General features: G+C 38.9%; 1 protein-coding gene across 1 annotated transcript in view; it reads left to right on the top strand.

The window, feature by feature from the left end:
• Positions 1 to 19,582, top strand: part of gfm1 (G elongation factor, mitochondrial 1) — a 66,496-nt gene extending 46,914 nt beyond the window's left edge. The window contains exons 14-18 of the mRNA XM_063045865.1: positions 8,885 to 9,047; positions 10,852 to 10,996; positions 13,295 to 13,455; positions 14,141 to 14,194; positions 14,693 to 19,582. Of these exons, the coding sequence (XP_062901935.1) occupies positions 8,885 to 9,047; positions 10,852 to 10,996; positions 13,295 to 13,455; positions 14,141 to 14,194; positions 14,693 to 14,824 (655 nt within the window). The 3' untranslated portion in view covers positions 14,825 to 19,582. The remainder of the gene's footprint in view (positions 1 to 8,884; positions 9,048 to 10,851; positions 10,997 to 13,294; positions 13,456 to 14,140; positions 14,195 to 14,692) is intronic.
• Positions 19,583 to 20,067: the final 485 nt, after the last annotated feature.

Below are 20,067 nucleotides of genomic sequence, written 5' to 3'. Positions count from 1 at the left end.
ATTAAGTCACCTCTCATTCTCCATAACTCTAAAGGGAAAAGCCATGGCACAAGTTACCTCTCCCCTATAATACAGGCAGTATATCTTTAAAGCGTCTCTAAGTATAATATCCTCTGCACCCTCTCTAAAGTTTCTATGCCCTTCCTAAAATGAAGTGTCCAGAACTGACAATAATATTCCAAGTGTGATCTAACCAGTATTTTATAGCGCTATAACATTACCTTGCAGCTTTTGTACTCAATCCCTCTGAATAATGAAGATTTCTCACTGTACACCACCTTAACCACCCTATCGACTTGCATGGCAACTTTGAGGGATCTACAGATGTGAACCCCAAGATCGCTCAGTTCCTCCACGCTGCCAAGAATCATGCCATTAACTGTATTCTGCCATCAAATTCGAACTTCCGAAGTGAATCACTCACACTTTTCCAGGTTGAACTCCATCTGCCATTTCTCAACTCAGCTCTGCATCCTGTCAATATCCTGTTGGAACCTATGATTTTCAACGCTGTCCACAACTCCAACATCTGCAAACTTGTTAACCCACCTTTCCAATTCCTCATCCAAGTCATTTATAAAAATCACAAAGATCAGGGGTCCCAGAACAGATCTAGAACACCATTGATCACCACACTTCAGGCAGAATACGCTCCATCTATAACCACTCTCTGCTTTCTATGGGCAAGCCAATTCTGAATCCACATAGCCAAGTTTCGCTGGTTTCCGTGCCTCCTGGCTGTCTGAATGAGCATACCATGGGGAACCTTGTCAAAGGCCTTACTAAAATCCATATACTCTACATCCACTGCTTATCCTTCATCAATGTGCTTTGTTACATCTGCAAAAAATTCAATCAGGCTCATGAGACATGTCCTACCCCTGACAGACCCATGCTGACTATCTCTAATCAGACTCTGTTTCTCCAAATACTCGTCAATCCTGTCTCTAAGGATCCTGTCCAATGATTTGCCCACCACTGAAGAAAGACTCACTGGTCTTTAATTCCCAGGGTTATCCCTACTCCCTTTCTTGAACAAAGGAATAACATTCGCCACCCACCAATCATCTGGACCTACTCCTGTGGCTAGTGAGGACACAAGATCATCATCAAAGGAATAGCGATGTCTTTCATTGCTGCCCATAGTAACCTGGAGTATATCCTGTTCAGCCCTGTGGATTTATTTATCCTAAAGTTTTTCAAAAGTTCCTGCACTTCCTTTTTCTTAAAATCGCGATGCTCTAGCACAGCGGTCCCCAACCACCGGGCCGCGGAGCATGTGTACCGGGCCGCGAGGAAACAATATGATTTGACGATATGAGTCAGCTGCACCTTTTCTCATTCCCCGTCACGCCCACTGTTGAGCCATTACGCATGCAAGGTCATTACCCGCGCGTCATCCATTTCAGCGTGGGAAGGAGATCAACTCCTTGAGCTTGCAAATGATGACGGGCTGAAGAGTATGTTTGATATAACATCTCTGCCACCATTCTGGATCAAAGACAAGGCTAAATATCCTGAGATAGCCACGAAAGCACTGAAAATGTTGCTTCCATTTCCAACATATCTCTGCAATGAATGCAACGAAAACTAAATTGCGGAGAAGACTGGACATAAGGAACCCCGTTCGAGTATCACTGTCTCCCATCACCCCTCGATGGCACCGTCTTGTGCAGGAAAACAAGCCCAGGGCTCCCACTGATTCACCGATATTGGTGTGTTGCAATGATTTTATATGTTCATGCGGGGAAAATATGTGCTGTGTGTTTTATATCCAAACAATACTTAAAATGTTATGATGCTATTGACTTATATAACTGTATAACAATTACAGCACGGAAACAGGCCATCTCTGTCCGTCCTCCTAGTCCGTGCTGAATGCTACTCTCACCTAGTCCCACTGACCTGCACTCAGCCCATAACCCTCCATTCCTTTCCTGTCCATATACCTATCCAATTTTTCTTTAAATGATAATATCGAACCTGCCTCTACCACTTCTACTGGAAGTTCGTTCAACATTTACTTCAAGCTCCCCTGTCCTCCCCTGATAATTGACTTATCACTATATTCATGCGAGGAAAATATGCGCTGTTTAATATTAAATTCGTTAGATAAACCCTTTTAGAAACGAAATTGAGTGTATTAGCTAATTATCATCTGTATTCCGGTCGTGATTAACACCCACCCCGCCCCCCCAAAAAGAATCGCCAAAAACGATTTGTGGAAAAAAAATCATACACCCATGCGCAACTTATGCATGCGCACTGATGCCCGCGCAAGGCTTCATGGTCATTGTAGTCTTTCTCGGGGTAAACCCAGCGTATTTGGCCACTACTCTTGTTCGCTGGCAACCCCCCCGCCCCGGTCGGCCGGTCCGCAAGAATATTGTCAATATGAAAGCGGTTCGCAGTGCGAAAAAGGTTGGGCACCCCTGCTCTAGCACATCAATCTGTTTTACGCTGACCTCACAGACGTCACGGGTAAATACTGAAGCAAAGTGTTCATTAAGGACCTCCCATACCTCCAATTCCAGGAAGGTTTCCTCTTCTGTCCTTGATTTGTCCTACCTTCACTAATCATCCTGTTGTTCTTCACATACATGTGGAATGCCTTGCAGTTTTTATTAATCCTACTCACCAAGGCTTTCTTATGACGCCTTCTCGCTCTTCCGTCCATTTTTCATCTTCCTGGCTACCTTTTAACCCTCTAGAGCAGACTTTCTCAACCTTTTTGCCCTGGGGAAACCCTTGAAATAATTTTCAGGTCTCAGGGAACATCTGCACAAAAATTATTATATCTACAGCTCATGGTGCGTTAGCGTGATTAGTAATTTGTAGATGTAATAATCCAAAAATATTTGTCAATGCTCTTTTGATCACCCTTTCTTGAAAAAACAGGTAGTTAGGCTTAGCTTGCCTTTCTTGAAATTAATCTCTTTCTTTCCCTTTCATAAATTTTAAAAACTCGTAAGGCAAACATAATAAATTTCTGTTAAATAACTGGCTTAAGTCAAAATGAAATTTAATTTTTCTGAAAGTAGGCTAGGTAGATTTAATTTAAATAAACATTGCAAATTAATTTTAATTAATGCTATTTACAATATAAAAATTTATTTGCAATGTTGAAGTAGTGTGTTGTGAGAACGTCAGGATTTTCCTTTTTTACAAGAGAAACTAAACCGCTCATGGAGTCAGCCATTGATGGGGCACCATCAGTACAGATGCCAACACAGTTCCTCCAAGACAGGCCTTTTGTTTCCAGATATGAATGAAGACCAAACATTAAATATATCTTAGCCTTTGCTTGTTTCGGGCAGCTCTTTGCAACAGAAAAGGTTTTCCTGAATTTCGTCATCATTTACAAATCTCACAAATGCTACAACATGACATTTATTGGTGAAATTCGTTGATTCATCATCCTGGTTAGAGAAGTTGTTGCTTTTCTGTTTATCTAACAAAACCTCTTCAGCATCAATATGTCAATTTATTGTACTGTTTGAGAGCAAAACCTTTTTAGTTTCTCGTATTGCATCTTGTCCGAACATTTTACCCACTATAATTTTACTTGCTCGCATTATTAGGTTCTCACCAACTGTGTGACTTTTCCTTTTTGGGGGAAGACCATAAGACATAGGAGCAGAATTAGGCCATTCAGCTTATCAAGTCTGCACCACCATTCCATCATGGCTAGTCCTAGATCCCACTCAACCCCATACACCTGCCGTCTCACCATATCCTTTGATGCCCTGACCGATCAGAAAGCTATCAACTTCCACCTTAAATATACCCACTGACTTGCCTCCACCGCAGTCTGTGGAAGAGCAAACCACAGATTCACTACTCTCTGGTTAAAATGTTCTGGGTCATAAGTTCTGCTACTAAGTCTTCCTGAGTCTTTTTACTGACTGTGCCTTTATTAACAAAAGCTTTACTCTGTTTTGAGATTCCAATAGCTGTTTAAAATAATCAGCATTTTTACATGTCATTTGACGGTAATTTGTAGTTCGCGTCAATTTAAGTTGTTTGCTACAGACTAGGGACGAAGGAATAAGATAACTTGGATCATCAGTCCATGTAAAGCCCATTTGTAAGTAGCTTTCATTGTAAAGATGGACTTTATTTGTGTCCATTGTTGCTTAATAAAAACAGTATAAGTAATTAAATGAGGAAACAAAAATATAAGGGAACTTCACAATACAATTCACTGCTAACCTTCACAATCCACCTTTTGTAATGTTTACAACAACAGCAAAGTGGCAGGCCAGCAGTTGAGTCATGTCACATAAAAATTCCATCTTTAGAATGAAAATTTCCCTCCAATTTTCTACAACATTGGGGGAGTTTATTCATTCCCTTAAGTCAGTCAAGGGCATGTAAGGGGAAGTTGGGGGAGGTAATTCGGGAGGGAGAGGCTGACGTCACAGCCCATGATGGGTAAGTCCATTCAGTGCTTGGAAAATGCACCATGCTGCTCATCAGCCTGTTGTCCTGCCCTCCATGCAATACAGTGCTCAACAATTATCAATGGTCTCCCCTATCTCGCATCAAAAACTGAGCATGGACTCAACCAAATGAACAGAGGCCTACAGTGCACTGCTGTACTGGGCTGAGAGATCCCTAACGAGATGGCTAACAGGGTTGCTCAGACTGCGAGCGCAAAGTTCGAAAAGTGATATTTCTTTTTTTACTAATCATAATCTCCTATGGACCCTCGGTTGAGAAACCCTGCTCTGGAGCCCTGTCTGATCCTTGCTTCCTAAACTTTAAATATGCTTCTTTTTACCTCTTGACTAGATGTTCCACATCTCTTGTCAACCGTAGTTTCTTCACCCTACCGTCCTTAACTCAATAGGCTAAACCTATTCAGAGCCCCATGCACGTGCTCCCTAAACAATGTCCACATTTCCATTGTTCATTTCCCTGAGTACATCCATTCCCGATTTATGTTCCCAATTTCCTGTCTAATAGCATCCTAATTCCCCCTCCCCAAGTAATTGCTTTCCCATTCCATTTGTTCCTATCCCTCTTAAAGGCAATGTTAAAGGTCAGGGTGTTCTGGTCACAGCCTCTGTAATGCTCACTCATTGAGAGATCTGATACCTGACCTGGTTCATTGCTGAGCACCAAATCCAGTATGGCTCTCTTCTAGTCGGACTGTCTACATTTTCTACCAGGAATCCTTCCTACACACAACAAACAGAATTCTGCCCCATCTAAACCTTTTGCACTAAGGAAGTGCCAATTAATATTAGGGAAGTTGAAATCACCCATGACAACCTTTGTAAAATCTGTTTCCAGATCTGTTCCTCAAGATTTAAAATTAAAGATTGTTTAATGTCATTTCTCGTACACAAGTGTAAAGGAGAAAGAAATAATTGTTACCCTGGATCCTATGCAGTGGGGAAAAAGCACAATAAGTTAACACGATGAAACACAATATAAATAAGATAGCTTACCTACTTTGTATGTACATAAAATGATACTAGGAATGTCTCTGTACATAAGACAACTGTGGTAGGAAGTGCTAAAATGGTGGGGGGTGGATTAGTCAGTGGAGGAGTTGAGTTGATCATCCTTGCTGCTTGGGGAAAAGTTGTTTTTGCATCTGGTGGACCTGACATGGATGCTACATAGCCTCCCCCTGAGAAAAGTGGGAGAGATAGTCCATGAGTAGGATGAGTAGGATCCTTCATGACATTACTGGCCCTTTTCATATATATATATATATATGTGTGTGTGTGTGTGTGTGTATGTAAATAGGCTAGTGCCACTGATACACTGGGCAGTTTTGGCTTACCCACTGTAGAGCCTTCCTCTCTACTGCGCATCTGTAGAAGGACCTGATTACAGATGTGCATAGTCCAACTCCCTTTGGCCTCCTCAGAAAGTAGAGGCGTTGGTGAGCTTTCCTGATTGTGTAGGATGTGTTCTGAGACTATGATAGTTTGTGCGAGATGTATACACCCAGGGTGATGGGGTCCTGATGATGGATGCTATCTTTATGAGGCAGTGCTTTTGAAGGTGTCCTCAGTGCAGGGAAGGTAAGTGCCCATGATGGAGCTGGATGAGTTTGCAACTTCCTGCAGCCTTTTCTGATCCTGTGCAGTGGACCTTCCATAACAGACCATTATGCAACCAATTAAAATGCTCTCCACAGTACAATGAAGAAAATTGTACGAGTCCTTGGTGACACAGCAGGTTTCCTCAAATGTCAAATGAAATATAGCCGTTGTCGTGTCTTCTTTGTAATTGCATCAATACATTGGATAGAGCTACAGAGATGTTAACACCCAGTGAAACTGCTGATCCTTCGATGAGGACTGGGGTGTGTTCCCTTGACTTCCCTTTCATGAAGTCCACAACTAATTCCTTTGTCCTGCTGACATTGAGTGCAACGTTATTGTTGCGACACCACTCAACCAGTTGATCTGTCTCACTCCTGTACACCTCCTCGTCAGCATCTGAAATTTTGCCAGCAATACTGGTATCGTCGGCAAATTTATAGATGGTGTTTGAGCTGTGCCTTGCTACATATGTCAGAGAGAGTAGAGCAGTGGGTTAAGCATGCATCCTTGAGTTGTGCTGGAGTTAACTGTCAGTGAGAGATGTTATTTCTGATCTGCACAGACTATGATCTCCTGATGAGGAAGTCAAGGAAGCAGTTGCAGAATGAGGTACAGAGGCCCAGATTTTGAAGTTTGTTGATTAGAACTGAGGGTATGATTGTGTTGAATGCTGAGGTGTAATCAATAAACAGCAGCCTGACACACTCGGTGTTGCTGTTGTTCAAGTGCTCCGAGGCTGAGTGGAGAGCCAATTAAATTGCACCCGCCTTTAATCTATTATAGTGACTTAGGCAGGAGTACATTCAGGTGATGACCAACCTCCCAAAGCACTTTATCATAGTAGATATGAGTGCAATTGGACAATAATCATTGAAGTAGCTTACCCTGCTCTTCTTGGGCACTGGTTTGATTGTCACTCTTTTAAAGCAGGCAGGAATTTAATACAGATCTCCAACTGCAGTAGTGAAAGATTGAAGATGTCCTTGAACACTGCTGTCAATTGGTTGGCACAAGTTATTAGTGCCCTTACAGGTATACCGTTAGGTCCTAATGCGTTGACTGTGTTGGCCGTAGAAACAAAGATCACTGGATCACGAGATGGTGCAGGAATTCGCACAGATCTAGTTTTATTCTCCCTTTCTAAGCATGCATAAAGGCAATGAGCTTATTTGGGAGTGAAGTATCACAGCAATACATGATGTTAAGTTTCACCTTGTAGGAAGTAATGGCCTGCAAGCCCTAGCAGAATTGACATCATCCGATTCCATCTCTAACTTCTTTCAGAATTGTATTTCCGTTCTTAAAATAGCCTTCCATGGGTCATACCTGGACTTCTTGTATAGTTCTGGATCACCAATCTTGAATGCCACTGATCTAGCCCTCAACAGACTGTAAATTTCCTGGTTCATCCATGGCTTTTGGTTTGGGTAAGTTCTCCAAGGCATACACTCTTCCACACAGGTCTTGATGAAGTCACTGCCAACTGTGGCGTATTAATTCAGTTCAAAGATGAATCCCTGAATATTGTCCAGTCCACTGACTCAAAAGCAGTTCTGTAAGTGATCCTCTGCCTCCCTTGACAACACCTTAGTCTTCACAACTGGTGCTGCATTTTTAGTCTCTGCCTATACATCAAGAATAGAAGTGTAGCCAGGTGGGACTTTACAAGTTGTGAGTGTGGGATGCCACAGGAAGTATTGTTGATGGTGGCATAACAGTGTTCAAGTGTGATGTTGTTTGTGGTAGTTGTTCAGCGACGTCTTCAATCTGGCCTGGTTGAAATCCCCCGCAACGATAGGGAAGGCATCAGGGTGTGCTGTTTCATGCTGCCTGATGTTGGCCAGGGGAGGAATTACTTGATGTTCCAGGTCTGGTGAGCAGGATTGAGAAAGAACTGCCATGAAGCAAATTCCACCTCCTCTTCCTTTAAAAGACTCAGCTGTCCTGTTTTTTTGGTAGATGGTGCCTACCACCTTTTATTATAAAACGTGTATAAATGTTAGAAACAAACTACCAAAAAATGAGCTGGATGATATTTGTTCTTATTTATTTGCCATAGTATGCCTGTTGCTAGGGATTGTGGTAATTTAAATTAGAAGATGGTTTTCACTGATCCTCCCCACATCTTCCTGAGGCCTACCAAAAATTACAGTGGCACCTCAGGTTAATTGATTCTGATTAAATATTTTTATAATCCTCTGCAGAATGAAGGTCAAATAACTAGCTTAATTATTGCTGTTCTCTCATATTAACCAGAAGTCCTTTCTGGTTATTAGTTTCACATAAATATCTGCAATGCAGACTGTCATGGATTTTTAGTAATGTGAAGTTGACCTGAAGCTTGCCACAGTTTTGGAAGTGGTATAATAATATTTATCACTAATCTCCATGGCAATCTCATTAAGTAGTCTCATGAAAATTTTTCATTTGGTTCTGTGATAGAAAAGCCCAAAGTGCTGCAGGGTCACCCAAAGAACAGCGGGTTCACCCAAAGGTAGTTAATTGCAGCAGCATTGTCGCGTCATGTCATGCTGAATGGATTGGATCTCAAAATGAAAATTATCAGAGAAGTTTATCTTCAGACCATGAGACATATGAGCTGAATCAGGCCACTCACTCCATTGTGTCTGCTCCACCATTCATCATGGCTCATTTATTATCCCTCTCAGCCTTTCTCTCAATATCTTTTAACATTCTTATTAACAAGGATCTATCAGCCTCCACTTTAAATATGCTCAATGACATGCAAAAAATATTTTGTATTTACAGGTTACATGATTATTACAGGATCTTTTTTGATTATTGTTATTTTTTCCCAGCTTTGAATTTACTCACAAGAAGCAGTCTGGTGGTGCAGGCCAGTATGGCAAAGTTATTGGAATGTTGGAACCTTTGGAACCTGAAAACTACATCAAGTTAGAATTTGCTGACAGAACAATTGGAACAAATGTACCACAGCAGTTTATACCAGCCATTGAGAAGGTAATGGATTATTACTTCCATCTCCATTTAATTCATTTTTATCTACCATAATTTTTCTTAATTTGTCACCAGCAATATTTTCAACAACCCAGTTTATTATACTTTATTCTTTGGGGTAGGAGAATAGAAATGTGGAGATTTTGTAATTGCTTTTGAAGAAAAATTGTCAGAATAATTGCTACCCACAAATCACTCCCAACAGAACCAAACATTTAATTTTGTTATGCAGAAAAGTCAATCATTGGTAGATAAAGGCAAAATTAAAACTAGCTAACTAGAACACATGAAATTTATGGAACTGTAAGGGGGGGTGACTGATAAGTTCGTGGCCTAAGGTGGAAGGGGTCAATTTCAGAAAACCTAGCACATTTATTTTTCAATATAGTCCCCTCCTACATGTACACACTTAGTCCAGTGGTCGTGGAGCATACGGACCCCTTCTTTGTAGAAGTGGTCCATAGCAGGGGTGATTGATAAGTTTGTGGCCTAAGGTAGAAAGAGATGAATTAATAACTTCAAACTTTCTGCATTATCACTCCGAGTTGAACTGCACATGCATGTAACGAGTGCATCTTGGACCTCCAGGTGGTCCAAAGTAGGGGTGATTGATAAGTTTCTAGCCGAAGGTAGAAGGAGATGAGTTATACAGCTCTCGTTACATGCACGTGCAGTTCAACTCTTTGAGTGAAAATGCAGAAAGTTTGAAGTTTCTCCTCATCTCCTTCTACTTCAGGCCACAAACTTATCAACACCCCTGCTATGGACCACTTCTGGAGGTCCAAGACGCCAACTTCTACAAAGAAGGGATCCATATGCTCCACGACCGCCGGACTAAGTATGTAAATGAAAAAATAAACGTGCTAGGTTTTCTAAAATTGACTGCTTCTACCTTAGGCCACAAACTTATCAATCACCTCTCGTAAGATATCCAGTACTAAATTGAGATATAAGACAACAGATTATGCACATGCTGGAAATCTAGGCTAGCACACACAAAATGCAGGTCAGGCAGGAACTGTGGAGAGGAATACTCAGTCAATGTTTGGGGCCAAAACCCTTCATCAGGATGTGAGAAGGGGGAGGAAGCCAGAAGGTAGAAGTGGGGGAAGGGGAAGGAGTACAAACTGGGAGCTGATTGTTGAAGTCAGGTGAGGGGAAAGGCTTTTGAGTGGGGAGGCAATGAATTGAGAAACTGGGAGGTGATAGGTGGAAAGGGTAAAAGGCTTAAGAAGAAGGAATCTGAGAGGAGAGTGGACCTTGGGAGAAGGGGAAGAAGGAGAGGCACCTTGGGGAACCAATTAGTGAGTGCAGAGAAAATTATAAAATGTTTACAGCATATGATATAGCCTTTCTTTCAGTAATCCACATTAAAGATTACCCACCACATATTCCTCATTCTATTTGTGTCTTGTTCAACTCGGTCACCTCATCTTTCCGTTCCTGTTATCTGACTTCCTCTTCAACACTAATCATGTCAAACATATCTGGAAACAAATTTCACATTCTAGCCACTCATGGAATTATCTTGGATGTCCTTTTACCTGTATCGGTGAAATCTTTTTGGCCCGTAGTTTTGCTTTCCCAGCAAATGATCAACACATCGTTATTACATTCATCTCATCAAATCCTTTTAATCTTGAAGGCATCATTAAATATTTATCTACAAGGTGAATATACAGCTTACTTTATCTTCTGCATTGGGTTTAACAGTTAGTAGGCATTATTCTAGGTTTAGACTTCCTCTGGTATCTGTAAATCTTCTTGTGTGTTTCAAATGTCATAAAGTTGCATGTTATTTTCACAGGGTTTTCTTGAAGCCTGTGAAAAGGGTCCTCTTACAGCTCATAAGGTCTCTGGAGTGCGATTTGTATTGGAGGATGGTGCGCATCACATGGTGGATTCCAATGAAATCTCTTTCATCAGAGCCGGAGAGGGTGCAGTCAAACAGGGTTTGTAGAGTTCACAGAAAATATGAAAAAATATTAACTATAAATATTCTCAATGTCTTCTGTATCTTGGGAATTAAAATGTGAAATTAAAGTAAATTCAATAATATATTTCTTAATTAAAACTTCTATGAATTATGCAAATTCCTTGATAAATTTTTTACTCTGAAATATTTTATTGAACTTACTAGATCATCTAATTTTGGTCAGAAGTGTCTTGTTTAGGAAGTACAAATGTTTTATTTTCAGCAAACATTAATTTAGTTTTGCAGATATCTTTGTTTAGAAATTGAGAAGTTTCTTCATGCTAGGAGCTTTGCCTTTGTTGACAAAAGATTATTTGCAAAGAAAGCATATTATCATTTTCATTTTAACTGTGTTATATTACATTTACTGTACATGTCACAAAATTGAACTTGTACAAATTTTGATAATTGCACCTAAGGAATGTATGGCTTCGTAAAACACTATTATACAAATCTAGATAATCATACATTTTGATGGAAAGTGAATTCTATCGGATTTAGTTTTACCCAGCCGTTGGTAAGAATGATCAGCTAAGAATCTGTGAAATGGAAGCCGGAATTATCCATACAATTCATTGAGCTGATTTTTCCATAACAAAATCATGCAAATCATGCACATTCTACCCAAAATTTTAAATCCCATTTTACCCCTCATATGAATATCAGCTTTGAATATATTTATTGACTGAGCATCTAGTGTCCTCTGTAAGAGTAAGATAATTAAGTCTGGGTTAGTGAATATTTCTGGAAGAGGGATTTGCACTGAGGAAAAGAGCAGGATTGATCTCCTTGCCCTGTACTTCAGAAGAATGAGAGTTGATCAGACTGAAACAGTTGAGTTAGCAAGAGGTCTCAACAGGAAAGATGCTGTGAGGCTAAGAGAATCTAAAATCAGGGACAGTCCCAGGTTGAGTGCTGAAGACACTAATGAAAATAAATTTCTTGGAGTTCTTTTGTGCTCAACACTCCGGAGATAAAAGACAAAATAAAATTTGTCTTCCAAATTATTCACCTGAATTATATCTTTTTGTAGTTTGGTTACCAGCCAACTACATGCATGCCAACATTTATTCTGATTTTACCATTTAAAAATAGTCTGATGTTTTTTTGTTAATTATAACCAAAATTAGTAAAGGCTCCCATTTTCCTATACGTTCCTACAGTGCACATTCTTGTCAATAGCCCTTTGCGTCTAAATTAGCTCATTTAACCATCCAGTTTAGTACTGTTAGCAAATATTGTACTCACTTTCATTCAGATAATTGTCAATAGCAGTAAGTCCAACATAACTTTTTGTGACATCAGCAAGTAATAACCTGCTGACCAAAAATAGTCTGTTTATTCTAAGCCAGAGTGGTGAATTTATGGAATTCTTTGCCACAGGCATCTGTGGGGGCCAAGTCTTTATGTATATTTAAGACAGAGGTTGATAGAGTCTTGATTGGGAGAAGGCAGGAGACTGGCTGAGGAAAAAAAATTGGATCAGCCATGATGAAATGGCGAAACAGACACGATGGGCGAAATGGTCTAATTCTGCTCCTATATCTTATGGTCTAGGTTTCTTCTGTTTCAATAATTATTCATCCTTGCTAATATACAAGATAGGTCAGAGAGCTCATTTTGTGCAACAATATTGTGTGTGACACCTTCTCAAAAATCTTTTGACAATCTGAACATAGTATGTCAATTTATTTCTCTTTGCCTGTTCTTCTAACTTCATCCTCAAAGAACTTAATTTACATTTTTCTCCAAAACCATGTTGACTCTTTTGGAGCATATTGTGATTTTTCTAGTCATTCTGGTATCATTTCGTGGACATTGTGTTCAAGCAATTCCTACCAACTGGCTAATTGGTCTTCTAATCTTTTTTCTCTCCCTGCTGTCTTAGAATGTGATTTGTTAAAACCTTGAGTGGAGGAGGGGAAGGGGAGGAATGGAATTGGCTTCTTGCAGCTGCATTAATTAGAAAAATTACGAGTATACTTAACTTCATGTAAATTGCAAGTTAGATATTAAATTTGAGCATGTGGGCATCCCAGTTGGTCAATTGAACTTACCCGGCACTCTGTGTGTAGAGCATCCCCTGAAGGTATGTAAAAAGGAGTAGCAAACACCCAGCTCTGATTTGGATGTTCGTAGAAAATGCATCTTCACTCCTAAATAAGGATTTGCATACCTTCCTAATTGTATAGTCTAGTTGGGATGTAGTCCTCATCCTTGAGATTTTGAAGAAGCAAGCATATTACAGTAATTACTTTCTAATTTTGTTGTTCAGCTATGGAGAAGACTAGTGTGATCATTCTGGAACCCATTATGTCAGTCGAGGTGGTAGCTCCTAATGAATTTCAAGGAGTTGTCATTGCTGGAATCAATCGTCGACATGGTATTATCACTGGCCAGGATGGAACAGAGGGATATTTCACACTTTATGCTGATGTAAGTATTATGCCTGTCTATTGTGTAATATATGGCTAATTATCACTGAGTCACCATGCTGATACTTATTCTGAAGAAGGTATTTCCCTCTTTGTACTTCCTGTCCAAAAGCACCAAAAGCTGTTTCAGAAGGAGATCCGACATTTGGAACATGTCATGAAAGATTAAAGTACCTTTGTAATTTAAAAATATTATGGATTGAAACCTTTGCCATTTTGGTGGCAATATTGGTATTTTCTCATTACATGAACCACATAAGTGCCACAGCAATATCCTAAAGAATTCTACGAGAAATGTTCCTGCTTGGGTGTTCACAAAATGTTTAAATAGATGTGACTAAATGGAATGGTTTCTGCAAAATCTTTTATTTATTTCTAGATATAATTGATGAAAAATCAATAGTGATATCACATAAAGAATCCCAGTTGTTGAGGTATAATGTAGAGCACTATGTAGCAGGGGGTATGATAAATTCTGTAAGAATCTTTATAATATGCTTTTGTGAGACTTGTCAAAAATAACTATTAAAAAGCCTAATTTTGCATCAGTACACTTCTTTGTCTGTTGTTTTAAAATGTCAAGTCATTTACCTTTCATGCCAAATCACAAAACAACCAACACTTAATTGAGTAAGGGAAAGCATTTTGAATTGTCTGGAAAGCAAAATATTTATTTTTTTTTACAGGTACCACTGAATGACATGTTCGGATATGCCTCAGAACTCCGGTCTTGCACAGAGGTAGATCATAGAACTGCGTATTGTTGATAAGTTCATATTTCTCTACTTTAAGGCCATTTATTCGATCACTTTTCACAATAATTGATGTAGCAATGTGATTGAAGGATACATTATTTGTAGATTAAGTATAAATATTTTGGATTTGATTTTTGTCCTTTATATAATGAAAATTGGGCTGGCTGGTGGTGTACTGGCATCAGCACTGGACTTCGAGGCGAATGGTCCTGAGTTTGAATCAGGCCGAGTCCCTACCTGCGTAACAGCAGGTGGAAGAATGGCCTGGCAACCTACTTCCGTAAACCCTATGGATAACTACACTATCCATATGTCACCATGAGTCGACAACAATTCAATGATACTCAACAATAACGTAATGAAAATTAATTGATCAAGTGTATTAAGTCTTTGAACATATCAGAACTAATTCAAATTAATGACAAGATACTGTAAGGGGTACACCGAGCTTTGTTTTCAACTTTCTGAAAATATTTTTTGCAGGGTAAAGGTGAATACACTATGGACTACAGCAGATACCAGCCATGTCTGCCCAGTGTACAAGAAGAGTTGGTCAACAAGTACCTAGAAGCAACTGGTCAATTGCCAGCTAAAAAAGGAAAAGCCAAGAGCTAAATGTGTTGTAACTATCAGCTAATTTAGCAATCGCTACATTTCAAGAAGTGGCTGATTGTACTGTAATTTTCCGGTTAACAAATCAACCTTTTTTTAAGGAAACTGATAACCAGGTTGTAGCGCATGGACAGTTATTTCTTCATGCTGCTACTTGCAATCCACTGTGGTCTAGAGCACTTTGAACTTATTTGAAAGGTTTTTCCTCAAAACCTTGTTTTCAGCATTTTTTCCATGAAGACAATCTTTATTGTTTCTGTTGTTTATCCTTAGTATTTCATCGTCCATCAAAGTACAAAATCCTGTACTAAGGCTACATTTTTTCCAACTATGACCTGTTTAATTCTGATTACAATAGTGATTGACAGCTAAATTTTACTCCGATTAGACATTGTATTTCAAAAATAAAACTTGGCTTATATTTTGTGATAATTTAAAAGGGTACTGCATTAATTTAAAGTATGAAACCACTGTTTTTTGGCGAGGAACAATAACTAGGTTTTGGTGCACTGTCATGTGTCAGTTACGAAATGTTCTGCTATTTATTGAGATTATTTACCACATTCTGTTTTAATCTTTCCTGAATGATTTTTCCATAAAGATTGCCTTTTTCGATATGCTGGCATATAAAGGTGGCATACTTGCATCTAAACATTAATTTAAACTTTCAAAAGTGGAGTAAAAGCAGAAAATTCTGGAAATACTGAGCAGGCTATGATATCAATGGCCCTCGCTGATTTGATTGTAGACAGGACTAGGTCAGTGCCCTTTCAGCATGTATCACAGGGATTTTCACAGTGAGCAAGTTGCAGCAATGACAGAATACAAAAAATGTTCTGGTCTAATATTAGGTGAAATGTATTTCATTTGGCCACTGATGATACCATTAACTAATTTGGCCATTATTATGTACAGGCTAATTAACAATGGATGTTATGTGTGTCTTCCAGTTGAATTGATGAGAATTTTATGGGGTTTTATTTAAAGATGAAATTCCCACCATGGGAAAGTAGATTCATGTTCCATTGCATTTTTAGTTCTCGTCTCACTTTTAAAATCATCCAAATCCTTTTGAAATTACATACAAATCATTTTTTGATTGGGATCTTCAAAATATATTGTAAATCCATGGATTACAATTCTGAATTCTCCAAAACATGATTTAAAATATTTTATTTTGAGGGAAGTAGAATTGGAAACATTAATTACGCCAGTCAATACTGAACTGCAAACTTTATAGAACTGGCTATTGTGGTTTGGAAAATTGAAGGTCATGTTATTTTTAGTTTTGAACAATTTTCATTCCCATGGTGAGCATGAAATTTTACAACAGGCGACTTACTTTCATTTTATCTCCAAGCAATTGGTAGATGAGTGCATTAATCTCAAAATATTTGGTACTTTGGTGACGTCAGCAAAATGAGTTGTAGAGTGGAACACTGGACTGTTCCGCTCTCCAAGAAAACAAAACGATAGGTCATTGTAATTGTTAAGACCCCTGCGTGTATGTTTTACTACCACTTTTTGAAACAATGTAAAGTTGTACATTGTACAGCATCGTTCAAATTGGCAGTAGTTGAAGAAATGCCAATGCAGGTCTAGTTTGGCAGCAGTTAGTTATGGAAACATGTTTCTAAGTTATTTCCACTTCAGAATAGCTTCTAGGATCCAATACAGATGTCAAAATATAAATAAAATTATAAATAGTAAATTATTGGTCATGGAAGATTTTACGATTCTGCCAATGAGAGCTTTCCTCAAAGAAATCATTTCCACTGACCATTCAATCATCTCCGTCTTGTGGTCAGGAATTTCAGAAAAACCATAAGACATAGAAGCAGAATTAAGCCATTTGGTCCATCAATTCTGCTCCACCATTCCATCATGACTGATTATTCCTCTCGACCCCATTTTTCTACCTGTCCCTGTAACTTTTGATGACCTTATTAATCAAGAACCTATCCAACTTTAAATATACACAATGACATGGCCAGTACAGCCACTTGTGGCAGCAACTTACACAGATTCACCACCTTCTGTCTAAAGAAATCCCTCTTTACCTCTGTTCTGAAGAGGTGTCCCTCTACTCTGAGACTGTGCCCTCTCATTCTCAATTCCCCCACTATAGGAAATATCCTCTTCATACCCACTCTAGGCCTTTCAATATTCGATAGGTTTCAATCAGATCCTCATTCTTTTAAACTCCAGTGAGTACAGACCCAGAGCCATCAAACACTCCTTAGACATTAACACTTTCATTCCTGGAATCATTCTCACGAATCTTCTCATGACTCTTTACAATACCAGCACACCTTTTCTTAGATAAGGGGCCCAAAGCCGCTCACAGCACTCCCAAGTGTAGTGTGACCAATGCCATATAAAGCCTTCGCATTATATCCTTGCTTGTATATTTTAGACCTCTCAAAATGAATGCTAATAATGCAATTGCCTTCCTTACCATTGACTCAGTCTGTAAGTTAATCTTTAGGAGTCCTTGTGCAGATGTGGCCAACATTTTGAATGTGTTGCATCAATATATACTTCTCCATATTTTGTGAGGGATGTGAAGGCACTGGTGAGAGTTTCGAGAATAGTGACTAGACTCATTCAAGGCCTGCAAGTATGAGATATGAAGAAAGAATCAACTCTTTTTAGCCTAAGTAGCCGTAGAATGAGAAGAAACATGATAGAAGTATTCAAAATCAGTAAGGTGGATGCCAGTTACTACCTCAAAATTAATCCATCAACAAGGGCACGAAGCCATAGGTGGAGAGTGGTTAAAGGGGTATTTCAGACTAACATTAGGAAGCATTTCTTTACACAGTGAGTTGTGGACACATGGAACAAGCTACCCAGTTGTGTAGTTGAGAGTAGTACCTTAGAGACTTTGAAATCTAAACTCTATGGTTATTTCAACGTACTATGTGAATAAGAATTTGGCAAGCTTTGTTAGGTCAAAAAACTTTCAAAAACTTGTAAAAAAAACTTTCTAATGTTCTCGTATTGTATTGCTCATCCTAGTGTAAAACAGTTAGGGCTATTAATTTCTGTTAGATTGTGTAATTCTATTTTGTGCCACCAGGAGGCCCTCTTTAGATTTTGTTGCAGCTTTTTTCTTTGAAGCTTGGTAGAATTCCTTATTATAATATCAAAATAATCATGCAGTTTGCTCTTTCCTCTTTCATTTGTAAATTATGGAAGTTCTCATCTAGGCCTTGGAATTTTTGTTTCACTGTTCTCTTTCACCCTTGACTCCTCTCTTGACCAAAAAAACCTGTCTTCGTTTTTAATGATTCAGCCTCCACAGTTGGTAGAGTATTCAGAAGAGTTAAGAAATAGTTCCAGATTGAATTCTTAAGTTCTGTTTCAACGCTTTAGTTTACAAAATCCTCTAACTTAATAAATACCGTAAACACTCAACAGATATGGCAGCACTTGTGGAAAGAGAAACAGAATATTTGAAGACCCTTGGTCAGAATTGGGTAAAAGTTTAAGACAAAGTGGGGGAATATACCGGGAATATCTTTGTGGTGTGAGGCAAGTGTAACCATTGCTATGAGTTGTTGATAACATTTAGACAATGGATTAATGAGATGGGGCAATTAGAGACATAGAAAATAGACAAAATAAATAAAAGCAATGAAATGAGCAGAGTTAGAGAGTGAGAATATAAACAATGGAAAATTAAAGATTATAAATGTAAGATCGTTCAGCAGTTCAAGCTGTGTTAATAGATCGAGGAAAAACATTTGTCAGAAATATATTTGTGGTGAAATCAGATCGGTCTTGTTCTTATCGAAAGGCAAAGCAGGTTTGAAAGGGTCAAATTTCTTTACTCCTAACTCGAATGTTTTTTATTGTGAGAATAATCCACTGCTTATTAGATGTTAATATAGATAGCAGTTATGTTGGCAGGAATATAGATTTCCTGAAATTTGCAACTTTTGGCACATTATGATAAATATGCCCATTCACTTCTTGAGGGAACACTCAGCAGTTCGTATCGAGGAGTCAGTGGTGGACAGGATGAGCAGTTTCAAGACCTGGGTGTCAACATCTCTGAAGATCTATCCTGGGCCCAACATATTGATGCAATTTTGAAGAAGGCACATCAGTGGCTATATTTCATTAGGACCTTGAGGAGATTTGGTATGTTACCAAAGAATCGAGCAAATTTCTGCAGATGTACTGTAGCAAGTATGCTCATTGATTGCATCGCCGTCTGGTGTGGAGCAGCCACTGCAGGGGTCAGAAAAGGCTGCAGAGGGTTGCAAAATCAGCCAGCTGCATCATAGCTACTAGTCTCCCAAGCATTGAGGACATCTCCAAAAGGCAATACCTCAGAAAGGTAGCATCCATTATTAAGGACCCTATCTATAATCAGATAGGAAGTAAAGGAGCCTGGAGACACATTCAACGTTTTAGGAACAGCTTTTTCCCCCTCTGCCATCAGATTTCTGAACAGACAATGAACTAACCAACAAGCACTGCCTCTCTATTTTTGCATTACTTATTTAATTTTAAAAAATATATATATCTTGTATACATTCTTGTAATGTACGGTCATTTTTAATGTATTACACTGTACTGCTGCTGCAAAACAACAGATTTCATGAAATATATCAGTGATATTAATCTTCATCTCATTCTGCCATTTCTTTTCAGCCTGAGGGATGCATAATTGGAATCAGATTTTGTTGGTGTTTAGAGTCATACTGTTATACAGCAGAGGAACAAGTCAAAGTAAAATTTATTATCATAGTATGTCTTTATCATATACTATACCTTGTGATTCATTTCCTCACAGCTATTTACAGGAAAATAAATAAAATAGAATTGATGAAATCCCATACATAGATGAAGACTAACAATGTGCCAAGGAAGACAAGTTGTCCAAATAGAATAATAATAATAATAATAATAATAATAATAATAATGAGTACTTGTGTTGGAAAAAGTCCTTGAAAGTGAGTCTGTAGGTTGAGTTGTGAGTGAAGTTATCCATGCCAGTTCAGCAGCCTGATGGTTGTAGTGTAATAACTTTCTGAACCTGGTGGTGTGGGACCTAAGGCTTCAGCCCCTCCTGCTTGATGGTGGTAGCGAGAAAAGAGCATGGAGTGTATTGTGGAGGTCTTTGACGATGAATGTTCCTTTCTTGTCACAGCATTCTGTGTAATAATGCTCAATGGTAGGAAGGGCTGTGCCTGTAATGAACTGTGCTCTATCACCACCTTCTAAAGGCATTT

Source organism: Mobula hypostoma, chromosome 4 (genome assembly GCF_963921235.1).
Source record: "Mobula hypostoma chromosome 4, sMobHyp1.1, whole genome shotgun sequence".
Classification (NCBI taxonomy): Eukaryota; Metazoa; Chordata; class Chondrichthyes; order Myliobatiformes; family Myliobatidae; genus Mobula; species Mobula hypostoma.
The sequence above is the reverse complement of the archived record's forward strand: the minus strand, read 5'-3'. Positions and strand labels throughout refer to the sequence as shown.